At 32.0% G+C, this 20,776-nt stretch overlaps 1 protein-coding gene and 1 long non-coding RNA gene across 16 annotated transcripts; both read right to left on the reverse strand.

Moving 5' to 3' along the window:
• On the reverse strand, nt 1–20,273 carry LOC115882079 (zinc finger protein 62-like). Of its 14 annotated transcripts, XM_030899915.1 has the most exons (18): nt 20,127–20,273; nt 19,843–20,029; nt 19,667–19,786; nt 19,151–19,318; nt 18,948–19,070; nt 18,166–18,375; nt 17,020–17,349; nt 16,571–16,879; nt 12,391–12,483; nt 12,216–12,326; nt 12,043–12,153; nt 11,870–11,980; nt 9,580–10,149; nt 9,119–9,241; nt 937–1,065; nt 535–627; nt 383–484; nt 1–311 (listed from the first exon to the last, which is right to left on the reverse strand). In XM_030899915.1, exons 2-18 carry the CDS (start codon nt 19,875–19,877, stop codon nt 227–229), a joined length of 2,823 nt encoding a protein of 940 aa, XP_030755775.1. In that variant the 5' UTR covers nt 19,878–20,029; nt 20,127–20,273; the 3' UTR covers nt 1–226. The 14 variants fall into 14 exon arrangements, 13 of the variants coding, with proteins under 13 accessions (XP_030755775.1, XP_030755778.1, XP_030755777.1 ...); XM_030899918.1 differs by having other exon boundaries at nt 18,948–19,052; nt 19,843–20,273; XM_030899917.1 differs by having other exon boundaries at nt 9,580–10,137; nt 19,843–20,273.
• Nucleotides 1,859–2,664, reverse strand: LOC115882085. 2 transcript variants are annotated; one of them, XR_004050144.1, is made up of 3 exons: nt 2,428–2,664; nt 2,201–2,369; nt 1,859–1,948 (listed from the first exon to the last, which is right to left on the reverse strand). It is a non-coding gene; the product is annotated as an uncharacterized LOC115882085 (long non-coding RNA). The 2 variants fall into 2 exon arrangements; XR_004050143.1 differs by lacking the exon at nt 1,859–1,948 and adding an exon at nt 1,960–2,132.
• Nucleotides 20,274–20,776: the final 503 nt, after the last annotated feature.

Genomic DNA, 20,776 nt, shown 5'->3' on the forward strand with positions numbered 1-20,776 from the left:
ACAAACACGAGAGGCGCTTTATTATTTACTTTCATTTCTTAACATGACAGATGAAGTTCTAAAGGGGGATGTTTTGTGATCAACATAAACTTATGAAAGTTATGGCCACAGAACACACTAAAGAGTTATGGCGGTTTAAAAGTAACCAAGTAGTTATTTCATGATTTTTGAAACAAAAATTTTAAGATTATGAATATTCTCTTCTTCGTTGAAAAACGCGTCTTCATCAAGAAACGGAGTCATCGTCAGGTTCCATTTTTATAAAATCTTCCAACTTTACCTTTTTAGCGACAGATAAATTTTCGGCATTTCTGGAAACAATAAAAAAAATTAAAACGCAATATGTATCACATTAGTAAAAATACATTTAAAAGAAACATACTTAAAGTCATCCTGCAAATTTTTATGCAAAATTGGAGCAACATCATCAGGTTCTACTTTTAAAAAAGGTTTTACCTCATTCACAGACAGACATTGAGAATTTCTGGAATATTATCATTATATTAGTAAAAATACATTTGAAGAAAAACATACTTAAACTCGTGCTTAAGTGGAGTGTTATCATCAATTTCAATTTTTAAAGAATCTAATATCACTTCATGAGTTATAGATGTACAATCAACATTTCTGAAAATAATAAAACAATTAAACAGCAAAATACCGTGCGATCTAAAAAAGAATGGCGTGAAATTGACCTGGAAGTGACGATCGATAACATTTCCCTATATAATTTTACATATAAATGATGTAAAGCAAATAAGAAAGATGTATTTTTATTGCTACAATTTATGCGCATGTTATAAGCCTAGATCATATATACTTAATCTTGACAAGCAAAAATAATGCTAGCAATAAATAACAAGCAATATATATGTACTGTGTGAGTTTATAATCAATAATATCCACGAAATAATTCTTAAACAAAAATAAATTTACCTCGACCTCGAATCAATATGATTATTCTCAAGGTGGGATTGTAAGCGTTGTTTTCTTGTATATGTTTTTTCGCAATGCAGACAAGCAAACATCTGTCGTTCTTCAGGTGCCAAGTGAATTTTCTTGTGGTTGTTAAAATTGGACTTATTTGTTGTTTGATAGCTACATGTGCAACATCTATAGGTCTTTTTCTGCAATTCCTTCCATTGTCGTTCTTCCGGTGGCAAGTGAATTCTCTTGTGCTTGTTAAGAGTGAAATTATGTGGCGTTTTATAGCTACACATGGAACATCTATAGACCTTTTTCTGTGATTCCTTCAATGTCTTTGCCCTGAGAGTACAATTTTTAAATATTAGTCTGAGGCTCGTAACTGTACAAAGGTTTTTCAAACATATAATACCACATATATACACCTGTTATAATTCACAGACAACTGATTAACTAACAAATATCTTTTGTTACAAACCTTACAACAGAATCACTTATAACCATATACATACTGTTTTATACGTATATGTTTATAACCTTGAGTTATATATCTTTAGTTACAAACAATGAGTTACAAACATATAATTTCACATATTATACACCAGTTATAATTGACAGTGGCTGTTATACTAATAAAAAAAATGTTGTGTTAACATTATAGCTGGGAAGTGATTATAGTAGTTGTATATCCACAAAATAATCCTTAAACAAAAATTAGTTTACCTGGAATCAATATGATTATTCACAAGGTGGTATTGTAAGCCATGTTTTCTCGTATATATTTTGTCGCAGTGAGGACAAGCAAACAACTGTCGTTCTTCCTGTGCCAAGTGAATTTTCTCGTGCTTAGTAAAATTGGACTTATGTGGCGTTTTATAGCTACATGTCGAACATCTGTAGATCTTTTTCTGCGATTCCTTCAACTCCTTCGCCCTAATGGTACAATTTTTAAATATTCATCTTGTAACTCAACTCCTTGTATAAAACAGGGTTTTTCAAACATATCACCTCACATAAATCCCTGCTGTAATTCACAAGCAACTGTACTAACAAAAGGCACTAACAAAAGGTTTTTCTTATAAAAATTACAACATAATCATTGATATGTTGACATTATAGCTGGGAGATTATTACAGCCTTATATCTCTGCTTATATCAAAATATAATAATAGTTAGCACTTAGCTACTGGGCATTAATATTAATGTACCTATTATTCATAAGAATCAAAATTTCTACGTAATAGAAGGATCACACCCCTCTACAGATCATACTTACATTTTTAAAACTGTTACTTCATCTATATTATCCATAGTTTCTAAAGGGAAATATCAGTAGAGAGGCAAATGAATAAACCAATTTCAGTTCAGAGTATACCCAATTCAGATATAAACTTAAATCGCCCATAAGGAATTGAAAATTATAGGAATAAAATCGTGGAGAGAACCTAATGCAGAGCAATAATATATCGCCAATTTATTTATTTTTATTAACACAGTACATACCTAAGTAATAAGTAATATAGGAACTATTTAGTAATTGCATAATGTACCTTTTCTCTGGTATATACAATTTACAACACCAAAATCATAGAGAAACATAAAATGTTTATTTTTTTACATTTTTAGAATATTATTTTATTATTTTTGATTTATTTACTATTGCTGTACTTGTTTATTCTTATTGTCTTTGTCTAATAATTAACCATAGATTACAATTTCGGCTCTCTCTTTTTGGTCATTTTTTTTCTAAACACTGACCCCACGGGGGTGTCACTTGTATGGGAAAACAGGCAACAGTCAAATTTAAACGCAGGGGGGTGACAGTAAACCGGAAAATTGGAAACAGTTCTGGCGCGGTCATACCCAGGCAGAAAGCATGGCCTTCTAGACTGTCCTAGACAAAAATCTGAATATTTCTATATGATTTCTGTCAATTTCAGTTACGGGACATTTTTATGCACGTCGGCGTCCTCTTCTTTTGTCTGTGTGTCAGCCATGTGTCAACTCCCGAGGCCTCTGGCAAGGTCGGGCGCCATTTTAATTTTGCCGTTTTAGATTTGAATGGAAGTTTGTTTATGATATTTCGGCTGAAATTTATAAGTACAAAGATGTTTTTGATATAAAGTTCCTTGTTAACACTTTAATAAAGTATATATGATATTAATTACATGAAGAAAATGATGAAATCGACGTTTCTGCGTGTAGTAGGTATGGGCCATATTTTATGTAAAAATAGGTATAATAAATTAACTGTTTTTATATTTTTTTAGCTTTAGATCCAAGGATCTTGGGATATTCTTTACCAAGGATTTTTCCGTATCTCTACTTTAAAGACTGATCGGTGATTTTGAGCAATTGAAAGCAAGTTACACAAGGTAAATTATGATTATTGAACTATTATTAGCCTACAGCCTATATTAATTATCTACAAGATGAACAGAAATGCGTAATTACATATCACATAGATACCTATTATGTATTTTCATAGCAATGATGCTATGTATGTAGATTATTTTTAAAATACAAATGAGGTATTAGATGTATAGGTATCATATTTTTTATTCTTTTTATTTTCATTCAAGTCCTGTTTGATTTAATTTATAACAGTCTTATGTACCTATATTTATGTTTTTTTTTACATATTTTTTTTTGATTCCAGGTTTTGCGTGGGTTCCTGTTGTCTTTTTCCTGCTTCCAGTTAGTTTTACGCCCATGAAGCTGTGAAAACATTTATTTATCTTCAAGTTTCTGTAAGTCAGTGCATTGTTACTTTACTAATTCACTTTAACACAGCATCTCTGATGTTATTTAAATATTTTGATATTGATACAGTAGTTTATGGGTTTATAGATCTTTAATTGTGTTATTTGCATATTTACATTGTTCTAAATTCCAAATAAATATTTTTGAGTAATTTTGTTGTATTATTTACTACTAGAAAAAGTAAAAAAGTATATTAACCCTCATTTAAACCTCCTGAACAGCCCGCCATTAAAAAACCGGAAACGGAAATAAATTTCATAAAATTGAAATTGTCATGTCAATGAAGTGTCTATGTCATGTCAAATGTCCCAGCCGCCATATCTGAAAATTAGTTACCCAGGCAGCCACGCTGTTTCCATAATTTAACATTGACTTGACACTTCTTCTTGTATTTATTATTTTATGGTTAAACGTGCCAGGACCAACGACAAAGAAAGCAACATCTGCCAGGCATTGCCTTTCTTTGTCACTCACATTGCTTAAATCATGATACCGCGGCCATTTTGTCAACAAAGAAGCTGGCCGGGCTGTTCTGGCAAGTGATTTAAAACAATTTTGCTTTTTTACAATATTAAATTACCATTTGGATGTATTTAATGCGATTATTCAGTTAACTGGTAAGTCGGAAATTACACACAAATACTTTATTCGTAAATACAACTAAGATGTAAACGTATTTTTGTATTTTTAGATTTCAACTTTTGCAAAGACCCGCCGATAGAACTTGCCTGGCAGCGTACCTGTTTAACTAAACGTATTATTTCCTGATAATAATATCAAAACACGTAAGTACCTCTATAATTTATGATGACAAATGATTTTGATTATGTTTTATGTTATTTAAATACTTTCTAACCTCAAATAATAGTAAGATCCTTGTTTATATCGCACAGCCCGTTCAAAACTGTATTGTCTTCAAAAAATGTTTACAAAACAAACAATTATTACAAAAACAATGTCCTTTTAATCTGATTTATACCTCAGAAGGATGCCAGTAAAATTTTATTAAATCAACATTATATTATTTGGCCATTAATATCCAAAAAGGAGCATATTGCCTTAACTTAAATTTTCTTTTACTTCTCTTGACAATGTTCTCTATATTCTCTATTTTGAGTTAGTAAACTTTTGAACGGGATGTGCGATATATAAAATACATAATATATCCAAGGGTATGATCTGATAAAAGTATTTTTTGATGCATTTTTTGGTTGTTTATGCACGTTGGCTTGGTTTATGTTTTATTCAGCTTATATTTATTTGGTATAACAGTTTTTTTTGCCTTTGGAATGGCATGCATTGAGGCTAGATAGTGTTTCATTAGATCATTAAAGGAATTTAAATTAGCATATATTTTTTGTCATATTAGTGTGTTATCATGATACAGGTAGTTCATAGATAGATACAGGTATCATAGTGCCTTATGCATGTTATTTACCTATTATATACTTATGTAATGTATTATCAGTAAATAGATGATAACATACTACTAAAATGTCTTTTTAATAGTATGTTTATCTTTCCAATTCACTAGTTATTTGCAAAATGTATTTTGAACTAATTTATGTCAGTAAAGTCATCTTTTCTTTTCAGGTTCCGGGATATTCTTTTTCATTGTTAAAAAAATATATATATTTCAATATTATTGTAATATAAATCGCAGCTCTAAAAAATAAATGATATTGTTTACTAATGTGTAATTTATTTACTATGAATTTTCTCTGAAAATAATAAGTCTTTAATAATATCATTGATTTGCTGTGTAAAGTTAATAGACATATTTTTTAATACATTAAATTATATTAAAGTAATAAAAAAAAAGTTTATTAACTTTAAACGGTAAGTCATTGATACTTAAAAAATATTTTTTTAAAAATTTCCCCTCTTTTAAGCCCCGCCCCTCCAATTCCCCTCAATTTAGCTAGTACTGCCAGGCGACACCAGGTGGCGTCTGTTTCCATTTTTTAACATGAAGTTAGCATTTCTTTAATGTACCTATTCTCTGACTGACCCAATGACTAAAGAATCCAAGGACAAATAACACCCGACAGCAAATTGTGACGCTGGCATCAAACAGTGCCGTGGCACATATTTTTCTTAACCTAGCTGTTTGAAGCAATATTTATATTTTTTGATAATTGTTTTGACTACGCCTATGGTGTATCATCCTAACTAATTACGAAAAAAACGTACTAAAATGTTAACAAAAGGTACAAAACTAGTATCGACGTATAGCACATATCAAGTACATATAGATGTTAATTGAAATTGAAGAATAATTATCGAATTCAATAAGAAAACGCTAAAAAGTTGGGTGGACTGTTTATTTACCTAGGAAGCGTAACTCCTGGCTCTTTTCTTGTCGCTGTGGCTTTTACACTTGAAAGCTACACAATTCACCATTGTAACAAAGTTTATACAAAGTTCACTACACACAACAAACTATTAAAAATCGCTAAAATTGTCGCTGGTGACTGGATGATGACTCACTGTTTGGCATCAAACGAATGGCGTCTAACGTCACAAATTCTACTACAGCCCGTACAGGGGCGTTACATGTCCTTATATTCTTTAGTCATTGCACTGACCTATCTCTGTTCAAGCCATCTAAGAGGAAAGAAGAGAAAATCTATGTTAAATCTGTGGTTACCCATTGTGTCGAGCCATAAGTATTAAAAAGAAGAAGAATGTTACTTGAAATCTGTGGTTTCAAAAAAAAGCGCCATTACGGAAAGTTAGAAAATTTTGAACTAAGGTGTTTCCAAGGTTGCCAGATATTAACAAAATTCTGAAACTAATTTTTAAATCTAGATATTTGTAAGGCTAAAATTAAAATAAAAAAATACGTTATAAAATGATGATAAATTTAATAAACCTATAATTCAAACCTTGTTTCAGCAGAATAAATAATATATTTTCTTTTAGATACAGGAATAATATTTATTTTTGTCGCAAAAAAATTTTACATTTTTTGTTTTACATTTGTCCAATTTGACAACTTCAAAAATCTTCAATTTTTTTATGAATGTTTTCTTCTTCCTTGCAAAACGCGTCTTCGTCTCACATCAAACGGGGAGTTATCGTCAGGTTCCATTTTTATAAAAATCCTCCAACTTCACCTTCACACCCACAGATAAATTTTCGACATTTCTGGAAACAATAAAAAAAATTTAAAACTCAATATGTATCCCATTAGTTAAAATACATTTAAAAAACATACTTACAGTCATCGTGCAAATCTTTATGCTGAATCGGAGAGACATCATCAGGTTCTAATTTTAAAAGATCTTCTGATTTTATTTGATTAGTCGCAATAAGACATTCAGTATTTCTGGAATTAATAAATTACATTATTATCGTTATATAAGTATAAACGCATTTAAAGAAAAGCATACTTAAACTCATCTTTAAGCGGAGTGTGATCATCAATTTCAATTTTTAAAGAATCTAGTATCCCTTCATCAGTTACAGATGTACGATCAGGATTTCTGAAATAATGAAAAAATGAAACAGCGAAACACCGTGCGATCTATGGAAGTGAAGATCGATAACATCAGATAACATTTCTCTATATAATTTTACCTATAAATGATGTAAAACAAATAAGTACGATGTATTCACGGCACTTCATAAGATTATACCAAATGACTTAATCACTATTAAATCTTGGTGCGATTCGAACCTCCTGAGTCTCAACATTTCTAAAACTAAAGCTTTGTCGTATAAAAACTCGCTGCAGCCTTTTGTACTTAACAACACCACCACTGACGTCGTAAAATCTGTAAAATTCTTAGGGCTTGTTGTAGACAATTCTCTGAAATGGGACATACATATCGAAGCTTTGTCGAAAAAATTGAGCTCTGCCTGTTTTGCATTAAGACCTGTTTCTAAGGAGCTTAACTTGTCAGCGGCTAGAACTGTTTATTATGCACTTTTTGAGTCGCACCTCAGGTATGCCCTTCCATTCTGGGGTACGTGTTGTGCGACTCAATATGACCGCATTTTCAAGCTCCAGAACAGAGCTGTTCGATATTCACTGGGACTAAACAGCAGAACTCATTGCCAGGACTTTTTTAAAAATTAAAAATATTAACTCTTCCTTCCTTATTTATATTTGAATCCGTTTGCCTAATACGTAAGCATGTATCAGCTTCTCAAGAACGGCCATCTCACACTTATCCACTCAGGAACGCGGAGCAAGATCTTTATCTACCTACCCCACGCTCAGAGTTAGTTAAAAGTTCAATATTATACAACTCGAAAAAAATGCACAATCACCTGCCATTTGAAATCAAATCTATAACATCATTTTCTTCATTTCGCAAAGCATTGAACTCTTATTTACTAGACAAAGCTTTCTACGCTGTAAAATAATTATATTTTGAAAATAGAATTTGATCTTGTAAACACTGGTCTAATGTTTGCTATTGCTATATTTACTAATGACATCGAAATAAATTTATTTAGAGGTCATTGATATTTACTATAAACTAAGTAAATATTTTTGAATGTTGTTTTTATTTTCTTGTTCTTTGACATTGTAAACATTTATAAACACTGACAATATTATTTGTATAATGTTTTGTATTATCTTTTGTTTGTTTGTTTGTGTACCTTGTTTTTTTAGTTTACCTTTGTCTACAAATTGAAAAGATTTTTGACAATAAAGGCATTTATTTAATTTATTTTTTTATTTTTATTGCTACAATTTAAGGATGCTTCACGCTACACCGTAACGGGTCCGAGCCGTGCGTCGGTGAAGACACGGCCAAACATTGTCAAGTGTTCTTTACACATATACATTCATGCCAGGCCGAGCACGATCCGAGCTTCGCCGGAACTCGTCCGTGCCCCGTCCCAGAAATGTCCTGGTGCCCCGATTGCAATCTGCAGTCATGATATAAACAAAGTACACTTTTTATCATGTCTGTAGTAAGTATTAGTGAATCTTACAGCAGTATTTGACGACAGGGTATGCGTAAAACTGGACAATCCTTCATCTTTTCCTTTGAGCAGGTGTTGTTCTTTATTCATCAACAACAATTGGTACCAATTCCAATTGCGAGAACTTTGGCATTGTTCGTATTAAATCTTCGTGTGTCTATGGGGCTGTGTTTCCTAATATACTCGGAACTAATACGAACCCCGTTATCAACTCGGTGTTGCATATACAGAAGGATCGGACGTGGCTTGGTGTCTACTTCACGGAACGTGCCCGGCTCAGGCACGGTCCGGTGTACTGTGAATCATCCTTTATGCGCATGTTATAAGCCCATAAGCCGACATCTTAAGACTTTCAATCATTCGGAGGCTTTTAGTCACAATCTTGACAAGCAAAAATAATGCTAGCAACAAATAACAAGCAATATATACCTGGGAGGTTATAATCAATAATATCCACGAAATAATTCTTAAACAAAAATAGATTTACCTCAAATCAATATGATGATTCTGAAGGTGGTCTCGTAAGCGTTGTTTTCTTGTATATGTTTTGCCGCAATGCAGACAAGCGAACATCTGTCGTTCTTCAGGTGCCAAGTGAATTTTCTTGTGGCTGTTAAAATAATGAAAAAATGAAACAGCGAAATACCGTGCGATCTAAAAAAAGAATGGCGTGAAAGTGACGATCGATAACATCAGATAACATTTCCCTATATAATTTTACCTATAAATGATATAAAACAAATAAGTAAGATGTATTTTTATTGCTACAATTTATGCGCATGTTATAAGCCCATAAACCGACATCTTAGACTTTCAATCATTCGGAGACTTTTAGTGACAATCTTGACAAGCAAAAATAATGCTAGCAACAAATAACAAGCAATATATACCTGGGAGGTTATAATCAATAATATCCACGAAATAATTCTTAAACAAAAATAGATTTACCTCAAATCAATATGATGATTCTCAAGGTGGTACCGTAAGCGGTGTCTTCTTGTATATGTATTGTCGCAATGCGGACAAGCAAACATCCGTCGTTCTTCAGGTGCCAAGTGAATTTTATTGTGGCTGTTAAAATTGGACTTATTTGTTGTTTGATAGCTACATGTGCAACATCTATAGACCTTTTTCTGCAATTCCTCCAACTGTCGTTCTTTCGGTGGCAAATGAACGTTCTTGTGTGTGTTAAAATGGGACTTATATGGCGTTCGGTAGCTACATGTGGAACATCTATAGACCTTTCTCCGCAATTCCTTCAACTGTCGTTTTTCCGGTGGCAAATGAATGTTCTTGTGTGTGTTAAGATGGGACTTATATGGCGTTCGGTAGCTACATGTGGAACATCTATAGACCTTTCTCTGCAATTCCTTCAACTGTCGTTCTTCCGGTGGCAAGTGAATTTGCTTGTGCTTGTTAAGCGTCAAATTATGTGGCGTTTTACGACTACATATGGAACATCTACATCTAGCCACCTTTTTCTGCGATTTCTTCAATGTCTTTACCCTAAAGTAGGCCCTAAACGGTCAGTAATTTTGATCAAACGATTGCGTCAATCGATTGAATGAAGCATGATTGACCTTCTAGAAACCCGTTTGACGATTGACTCAATCATTGATGGTCATTAATGAAAACTTTGATTTACGCCAACGATTGAAGAGGGCGCTTGACCGTGTAGGAGCGTTTTGATCAATCTTTCCATGTCAGTCAGGCGTCCGGCAGCAATCATGGGGGACTCTTCGCGCGCCGACAACACCGAAACCAATTCGGAACGTGAGTTTACAAGCCTGTTAATAAATTTGTATCGAGATTCACCAGAACTGTGGAAAGTTAAGCAAGGACTACTTTAATAGAAATAAAAAAAGCGCGGCGTTGGAAAAAATTGTGGGAGTTTTACAACCGTTAAAACGGGACTACACTGTTAACAAACTAAAACAAAAAATTAATACTTTGAGAACTAATTTTAACAGGGATTTTACAAAAACAGGAACACATCGAGAACAGTACCTTAAGGGCTCGAACTCACTGACGACCAGGTCGCAACGACCTGGCCGTCGGCTGGTCGGTTGTATTGCGTTTTTAGCTGCGGCCAGATGAACGACCAGTTTCAACAGAGTTGTCAAATCTAACGATTTTTTACTTTTTACCAATTAGAAAATATTGTTTCAGAAATGTTAAAATATCCGAGTTAACTAAAAAGCGAAGTTGCTATTCACAACAAACAAAAAGCATTGTGTACGCGCGACCGACAAAAAGGGAGATATTCTGTTTCTTTTTTCTACTGATATGGCGCCCCTATCGACTTTAGAAGTAAACATATTAGGGCCATCGTAAAAAAAGATCGTCAGACACTGGCTCTAAATATAAGCAGGTAGAAAGTTTAGCTTCCAGTTATTTCAATGTTTACAATATAACGAAGAATCTACAACAGTAATTACTTCTATTTTTATGAATGTTTAAGTTACTTTCTTAATTTTTTTTCAAAATAATGTACCTAGTAGAAATATAGCCTAATGAACCCTGTTTGAAAAACGTTAAATTAAATATCATATTTAAAATACAGTTGTCCTCCTTGTACATGACTACAATACAACTAAAAAAACTAATTTAATAAAAAAAACAAGTGGTTGTAGAGTTGTAGAAAAACTTTAAATATTATTTTTTATATTTTTTAAACATCGAAACTCAAAGGTATAATAATAGGTATCATACCAACCATAAATAGAGTAGGTATGTCATATAAAAATGTTTTGAGTTTTTACTAGAATCGACCCTTGATAAAAAAAAGGGATTAGATTTAAGTTTACCTTTGATCCAGTCTGTATACTATTTCTTTGGATTTTCTGCACGTGTGCAAAAACTACACTAAAACACTATATCTTATAGAAAATAAAATATTGTGCCTTGAGTTTGAGGGATTTTATCTGAAAAATTATTAATTTGGAAGAAAACCGGCAACAAGCGGCAGAAAATAATAATATTTCCGTGCCGTCTTCTGGTCGCAACGACCAACGGACGGCCAGGACGTTAATGTGCGCTATATCATTTGATTTAATGGTTTTAGAAGTAGCTGCGAAAACTCTGTTGGGAATGTGTTTTGATCCAAAAATTCATGGTAGATTGAAGTCACTGTCAATGATTGATTCAATCGATTGACTCAATCATTTTATCAAACGATTGACCGTCTAGGGCCTCCTTAAGGGTACAATTTTTAAATACTAATCTGCTACTAACATACTTAAAGTCATCGTGCAAATCTTTATGCTGAATCGGGGCGACATCATCAGGTTCTAATTTTAAAAGATCTTCTGAATTTATCTGATTAGTCGCAATAAGACATTCAGTATTTCTGGAATTAATAAATTACATTATTATCGTTATATTAGTATAAATACATTTAAAAAAACATACTTGAAGTCATCCTGCAAGCCTTTATGCTGAATCGGAGCGACATCATCAGGTTCTAACTTTAAAAGATCTTCTGATTTTAGTTCATTAGTTGCAATAAGACATTCAGTATTTCTGGAATTAATAAATTACATTATTATCGTTATATTAGTATAAATACATTTAAAAAAACATACTTGAAGTCATCCTGCAAGCCTTTATGCTGAATCGGAGCGACATCATCAGGTTCTAATTTTAAAAGATCTTCTGATTTTATTTGATTAGTCGCAATAAGACATTCAGTATTTCTGGAATTAATAAATTACATTATTATCGTTATATTAGCATAAATGCATTTAAAGAAAAGCATACTTAAACTCGTCCTTAAGTGGAGTGTGATCATCAATTTCAATTTTTAAAGAATCTAGTATCACTTCTTCAGTTACAGATGTACCATCAGGATTTCTGAAATAATGAAAAAATGAAAACAGCGAAATACCGTGCGATTTAAAAAAAGAATGGCGTGAAAGTGACATGGAAGTGAAGATCGATAACATCAGATAATATTTCCCTAGATAATTTTACCTATAAATGATGTAAAACAAATAAGAAATATGTATTTTTATTGCTACAATTTATGCGCATGTTATAAGCCCATAAGCCGACATCTTAAGCCGCGTCCAAGCTACTCGAACAAAACGTTCGCGAACATATATCATGCCCTAGACACTCAATGGTAATTTTATAGAACTACAAATTTAGTTTCTTCCGCATCGCCAGACGGCGCAAAAGACATTAAAGTACAGGTTTCTAATTTATATTATGAAGATGACATGACAGGCTCTATGTTAACTACTGTCTATGGTCTAGTTTTTTTCTAGTTGACAAAATGTTGGTGATCCGTCAAGTTATTTTTATATCATTATTGAAATAATTATTAATTCAGATATTCCCAGATATTCCTGATTTGTCGGAAAGTTCAGTGATTTGTGTTTATAGTTTGTGTTTTTATTAGTTTGTGCATTCTGATACTTACAATCGATCATCATTTTCGTGTTAGATACTAAACTTTTTTATTAAAGTCATTTTGACATTTTAGAAATAATAATTTATAAACCAAATAAAAAAATAGTTTAAACATAAATAAGTAAGTACATAGTTGGTAATATATAGTATTTTAGTAACAGTTAATTAGTAGTCTATAATATTTTTACTATATTATAATTTAGTTGTTAAATCAAAAAAATAGGCGCTATGTGATCTATTGCTGGTGTTTAAAATGTATGTATTTATAATTTTAATTTTGTTGTAATTATGTTACACTTCTAATAATCTAATAAAACATAAAATGCTGTAAAAAAGTCTATATTTATTATTTTATATTTTACAAGGAATAATTTTGCGCTTGAATAACGTTACCGTTTTAATTAGCGTTAATAAGTAACGGAACGCTAAAATTATGTTATGCCAAAACTCTCCATTAGTTTCTTCCGGATCACCAGGTGGCTCTAAATGACGGACCCATTTGTTTTATATCAGTGTCCAATCTATCTCTAGTACGTGACATTAGGCTATGACATATATACTCTGTTTTTTTTCTCAGGTAAGATTTCGACAGACGATGACAGAAGAAAAGCAGATGACGTCCCATACCAATCTATTTATTTTACTAAAAAAAGTTTCTAATAATTTTTAAGTTAACTATGGATGGGTTTAAATATAAATTCGTCATGCGTCGTCACTTGTTGTTTTTAACCAGTTTTATTGGTTTATTTCAAAAATGACAGATCGTATTTCAATTTTATTGGTGACAAACGGACGCCGATGCGTATGAACTCGCCTTTAGATTTTTGACGTTTGTCAAAGTCTTGCCAAATTATAGGTTATAATTTTGTGACAACTTTTGTCAAATACCCTGCGTTTTGGAAGATGATGCATTTTGATTCGTGTTATTACGTGTGTTTTGTGTCTTTTGAAGTCAAGTGGAGGAAAAATCGAGTGAAAATTAACTGTAGAACCCAGAGCACAGTTTATGGTTAATACTCGCTGCCCAGGCAGAAAGTCTTATACAGATACACCAATAAAGTTACTATCAATAAAGTTCGTATACCATCTCGTCGTAGATAAGTGCATCTCGAATATGGTAGAAAGACCATACTAAACACATACTAAAAACTGGAGTAGCTGTAAAATATCGACATAACACGATAGGTAAATAATGGATTTTAGTACTGCAGAAAAATGTCAAAAGGTACTGGTTAAAAAAAAATTAAGATTAATGTTAATTAATCAACCTGGGAGGTATAAAATTTGGTAAGTGTTATTATTAATAAAGTAGTTTGTTTTATTTATGTTGTTTTATTTATTCCTGCGGAATATTACAAATTTGTATTTGTACATAAGTTATATTGATAAATATAATCATAAATGCGGGAAGTTTCATAAAGCGTAAAAGTAAGAAATAGTTCTTTTTTATATTTTTTGGTATGTGGTGTCTTGTTTTTGTTTGTTTTGTATTAACACATACCGTTTTTTATTAAATAAAATAACTCGATAACATTTTTTCAGTTTTATACAGTTTTTTTCACAATATTTTGAAGTTACTTGTCAGTAAAATTTTAAATACATATATTAATTTCCTGCTATGCGTTCCAGTTGTACCAACTTATTTCTTTGTAAAATAAAATTAACTACATTGAAATTAAAATGACAGACACATCTATCACTGTCAAGGATCTTCTCGTTGGACAGCCTATATAATTCACACCATATACTCGTAGCAGCAGGTCGTAAACGACGGCACAGCCTATCGCATCGGTCCCGAGGACTGAGGTGCGGGGAAGAATGCGACAACCAGTTTGCTCTATAGATCTAGGATGCGTTTAGGTAGTCGCTGTTTTTTCGAGTGCGCGGATTTCGAGTGCAAGCATTTTATTAAATAAATTAACCGGTAAACAGTTTAAGAACTTTTGTCGTTGAAGCATCAATATTTAGCAGGCGGAGGGTTACAGGTGTCTTTTGGTAGATTATTCGTTATAGTGTATTTTTAAGACCTGTATTCATTTTCAGCCGATTCTACCAGGTTTCTCAAATCAAATCGGGATTGATTGACGTATTCAATTACCTTCGGTCGCTTCCTGTTTCACTGGAAATGACTACAACTTTGTATTTTTAGATTGTATCCTAAGTACTTTTTTACTTTATTTGATAGAAAATGACATTCTGAATAGAATGACTTTACCACACGTCAATTTTAGACAATTCCAATTAAATAAAAATAGCATTTTAAATTTCAATCTACAGTGCCAAGACTGAGTTAAAACTATTAATTTGTAATCAAAGAACTTTGGAAACATATATTTGATCATGTAATTTTTTTCGTATCCTTTCATGGCCGCTTAAAAGATGCCCAAATCGTATTTTTAATGATAACTAAAATTTTTCAAATGGTACGAGGCTGGCTCAGCATATTTGGAAAAAGCATTTTTTACGAATAATTTGGTACCACATACTTGGTATCTGGAGTAAAATTGTCGTTACGTTTATTTATGGCCATTTTTAAATTGAAAATGTCAAAAGTTGACATATAATATATCATTCTATTTAGAATGTCATTTTATATCATATACGGTAAAAAAATACCGAGGGTACCATTTAAATCAAAAGTTGTTGTCATTTCCGGTGAAATAGGTAGTGACCGAAAATAAATGAAAACGTCGATTAATCCTGATTTATGTCCTATACTAACATACCAAATCTCGTTTTTTATCTAAAAAATTAAAAAAGTTATAGAAGTGAACCACTTTTCAGAAACACCCGGTATATTTATTTCTAAAAATGTAATGGTAAAATTTCATTTCCGGTGTCAAGCTTCCTATTAAGTAGTAATTTTTAATTCCAGAATCCCGTAATAATTCTGGTTTTTAATAAAAATAATCATAAAGGTCTTTATTAACAAAAATGAAATTATATGGACGAAGTCTAGCTAAATAAAATTAAAATTATAAAATATTTTCTTTGTGTAAACAAATTAGTTGTAAATGTTTTTCACGATTCCAGTCAATAACTGCGTCTCCCAATGTCGAATACTCGGTAAAAAATAAAAATCACAGATGGACGCCTGAAATTAAATGAGACCCTTCCAAGTGTCCGGTACAATGTCCGCCGTTCGCTCCTTTTGATTTACCGACACCCGTCGGAAAAAGAACGCGCGCCCTCTAGCATAGGCAGACGCACGCTCTGGCGTACAAGCTAGCCGTTCGGCGCTCCGCGCTCCTTAATGGGCCTAGGCTAGCTGTACTTGTTGGCTTTATTATTTATAAATCTACCTATCTCACAATCTTCATCTAGTATACGTTTAATTATATATGTTCGCGAACATTTTGTTCGAGTAGCTTGGACGCAGCTTTAGACTTTCAATCATTCGGAGACTTTTAGTCACAATCTTGACAAGCAAAAATCATGCTATATAGCAACAAATAAGAAGCAATATACCTGGAAGGTTATAATCAATAATATCCACGAAATAATTCTTAAACAAAAATAGATTTACCTCAAATCAATATGATGATTCTCAAGGTGGTCTCGTAAGCGTTGTTTTCTTGTATACGTTTTGTCGCAATGCGGACAAGCAAACATCCGTCGTTCTTCAGGTGCCAAGTGAATTTTATTGTGCTCGTTAAGACGGAAATTATGTGGCGTTTTATAGCTACACATGGAACATCTATAGACCTTCAACTGTCGTTCTTCCGGTGGCAAGTGAATATTATTGTGTGCGTTAAGATAGGACTTATAAGGCGTTTGGTAGCTACATATGGAACATCTATAGATCTTTTTCTGCGATTCCTTCAGGCCCTTCGCCCTAATAGAACAATGTCTTTATTTCCGAGTCAATTAGTCCAATTGAGAATAATGATTATAACAAAAATAAATAAAATTATTGTTTTTCTTTATGTAAGTATAATGATCTATGTCTCATTCTTAAATAAAGAATAAATTTACCTGGAATCAGTATGATCAATATGAAGGTGAACTTGTAAGGTTCTTTTACTCATATATTTCTTATCGCAGTGCGCACAACCAAACAACCGTCGTTCTTCCGGTGGCAAGTGAATTTTCTTGTGCTCGTTAAGATGGAAATTATGTGGCGTTTTATAGCTACACATGGAACATCTATGGACTTTTTTCTGCAATTCCTCCAACTGTCGTTCTTCCGGTGGCAAGTCAATTTGCTTGTGCTTGTTAAAAGTGACATTATGTGGAGTTTTACGGCTACATATGGAACATCTACATCTAGAGACCTTTTTCTGCGATTTCTTCAATGCCTTCGCCCTAGGAGTTAAGAGTACAATTTTAAAATATTAGTCTGAGTCTTGTAACTCTATGTAGGTTTTTCAAACATACAACCTCACATACTAAGGGCTGGCAAAGGTTAGTCCTGGGTCGAGATTTCCGTATGTAAGAAGAGTATAATGCGTTTATAATGTACTGAACAAAGAGAGGACAGTAAACACGTTGCCAAACGTATGAAATAAACCGAGAAAGTGCGCACATCGCTAAGAGTCGTGGAAGGGGATATAGCAGATTTATCACAGTTGACCAGTCGACCCAATCAATACCTCTGTCAGATTTAATTGCGTCTGCGAAATTTGTTTATTTATTAACGAGTCGTTGTAATTTTCCCTATAGCTTGAATTTTTTTAAGTGCAAGCTAGAAACACTTGCATTTTTGGTAAAAATAAGTGGAATTGCGCGCTATTAGAACTCTGAATTCAAAAATCGATATCTCGAAATCTATTAGAAATAATAAATTGTAGTTTTTTTCAAGAACTTTGTTAATATCTCTGCTGTATTTTCTTTGTAGACAGTATGTGAAAATCTTTATCAATAAAAAATTACACGATTGCTGAAAATTACTATGCTCTAAAAGTAACTGGATGGATTGTTTACAATTTTTGAATGGAAATAACAACCTTAACGAATTTTTCTTATGTAAACATAGTATAAAATATCCGATCTTGAAAATAAAAAAAAGTTTCAATATATAAATTCTAACAAATATCTTTTGTTAAAAACCTTACAACCAAATCACTTAAAACTTAGTAGTTGTATATCCACAAAATAATTCTTAAACAAAAATTAGTTTACCTGGAATCGATATGATTATGCGCAAGGTGGTATTGTAAGCCATGTTTACTCGTATATATGTTGTCACAGTGAGGACAAGCAAACAACTGTCGTTCTTCTTGTGCCAAGTGAATTTTCTGGTGTTTCTTAAGACTGTACTTATGTGGCGTTTTATAGCTACATGTCGAACATCTATAGATCTCTTTCTGCGATTCCTTCAATTCCTTTGCCCTAATGGTACAATTTTTAAAATGTTACTCTTTTAGCTCTATAAAATAGGGTTTTTCAAACATATAACCTCACATATATCCCTGCTGTAATTCACAAGCAACTGTAGCAGCAACAAAAGGTTTTTGTTAAAAAAAAAAATACAACATAATCATTGATATGTTGACATTATAGCTGGGACACAGGCTGGGAGATTATTACAGCCTTATTATAATACAACATTAATTTGCGAATGCGCAAAACTAAGCTTTTAGAAAATTATGACAGAATATCCGACATGTCGAATTTGACAGTATACAAATGTTAATAATTATCTATTTTTCTGGTTTAGAAATGATTTAAGGTTTATTCACAAGCAAGTGAATGTTATTTTTAACTAATATTCTTTATATTATTTTTTATTAATATTCTTAACACAAGTAGGAGAAGTACGAACGGCATTTCTTAAAGTTCTTAACGTTCCTTTCCTAGGAATAAGGTTAAGGGTAATGTTAGGACCTTCAAGGTTAGGACTAAAACTCGAAGTATGAACCAACCATAATACAAATAAATGGTAGGTAATTAAATATACTTACAGGTTTACTATTTTTTCTGTACTATTTAGATTTTTATCGCTATTATCATTTTCTTCTTTGATGTCTACTATGTCTATTAATTTTTCGTTCGAAGCTTCCTTAGATCTGTTACAATGTAATGAACTTAAGTTTATAATTATAAAAAGATTTCATTAAATATAATAAATAAATAAAATATAAGTATTTAAAAAGAACACACTTACAGTTTTAGATTAATATGTGATGACCTTACATTTATATTCTCTTCTGGAAGTTCTGGAACATTATTTTCTTGTTTAACAATATCCAAACTTACTAAGTCAGTAATATTATTTTCTTCTTTAATATGCTCTACACTAATTGGTTTAATGTTCAAAGCAGTATCTGTTGTGCTGTAACATATTAAATTTCACAATGTGTACACACACTGTATGTATACTTCCTTTTAGCAATTACAGTTTAATAGATATGTTATTATTTATTTATACTCCTACAAAACACAGGTAGGCTGGTGTTTTAGCAAATCTTTATCATAAATAATAATTAATCTTACATTCAATGTTATGTTACATGTTACTTATTGAATCTTATGTAAGTTTTCTGCTGTCCTACTACTTTTTACGAATAAAAGTTAACGAAGTGAAAATAACTAAATAAATAAAAGTTTCAATGCATGTAATATTTAATACCAAAGACTATCTGTAATATGTATTTGAAAAAAATATATGAGAATACAATACCCTGAAATTGCTGAAAGTTTATCTATAGTTGACTCTGCAAGATCTAAATTTTCTTCCACTTTTAATGAAGTGATATCTATCAAATCCGGTTTGTCTGTAGAATACAAATCAATATCTTCACTAAAAAGAATATCTTAATCAAAAGCACAAATCAAAATTTCTCTATTAATGCTCACGGTTTTAATTCTATCACTTCATCTATATCGTCCATAGTTTCCAATAAAAAATAACAGTATCTATAGAGATATTAAACCAGTTGCTTTTCAGTTATAATTCTCAGTTGTAAAGTATATTCGGTATGTGTAAGCATCATAATCAAGGGTGTAATGGGCATCAATTTAATATAGGAAGGAATTGTGTTATCTGGGATAATACAAAAATCCACAGTTGCAGACAAGAATTAATGCAATCCAGTACAACCTAACTAGTTTTGTTGCTGGATTCTAACTAGCATTATTACCACACAATCAGTAAGAACTCCAGTTGGTAGTCCAAGTTAACATTTATATCTGTTTATATCAAGTAAAATAAGAATCAATAAACATTTTAAACACATTTTAAAGCACATCAAATATGCATCAAATCCAGATCATATCAAAAATCAAGATTGACACCACAGATAACATAGAAAAATTGACACGTGTCATATTTGACAGGAAATTCCGTTGCTCAGAGTAGCAAAAAAAAGAGATGTCTTCCGGATTTCTAGTTATTGTATTATTAGTTGCCTACCCTATTAATAATACAGCATAATGTTGAGTAGCGCATATTGATATTTCAAAATCATATCGATTATTTAATGTTTACAAGAAAACTTTAATTGAGGAAAGAAGAGAAAATATAAGTGAAATCTGTAGTTTTTTTTTTCCTATTTTTGGCCACTTGTCTATTAGGACATTCAGCCAGCTTATTTCTTAATAATTAATTAGCGTTTAAAATCGGACAAATACAGACTCACACACACATTTAACACCCATGTCCAGGCCGGAATCGAACCGGCGACCTTGCGTCTACTAGAATGCGGCGCAATCATTTCGACCACAAGGCCAACTAAATCTGTAGTTACGCATTGTGTCGAGCCATACATATTAAAAAGAAGAAGAACGTTAC

This window comes from Sitophilus oryzae, unplaced genomic scaffold (genome assembly GCF_002938485.1).
Source record: "Sitophilus oryzae breed Bouriz unplaced genomic scaffold, Soryzae_2.0 scaffold_1745_pilon_pilon, whole genome shotgun sequence".
Classification (NCBI taxonomy): domain Eukaryota; kingdom Metazoa; phylum Arthropoda; class Insecta; order Coleoptera; family Curculionidae; genus Sitophilus; species Sitophilus oryzae.

Bases quoted from the DNA above. Each gene is read 5' to 3' on its own strand.
- LOC115882079 (XM_030899915.1), bottom strand. From the start codon at position 19,877: ATGGACGATATAGATGAAGTGATAGAATTAAAACC. The intron at 19,787-19,842 runs GTGAGCATTAAT...TATTCTTTTTAG, and splicing joins GAAGTGATAGAATTAAAACC to TGAAGATATTGATTTGTATT. The intron at 12,154-12,215 runs GTATGTTTTTTT...TATTAATTCCAG, and splicing joins GGCTTGCAGGATGACTTCAA to AAATACTGAATGTCTTATTG.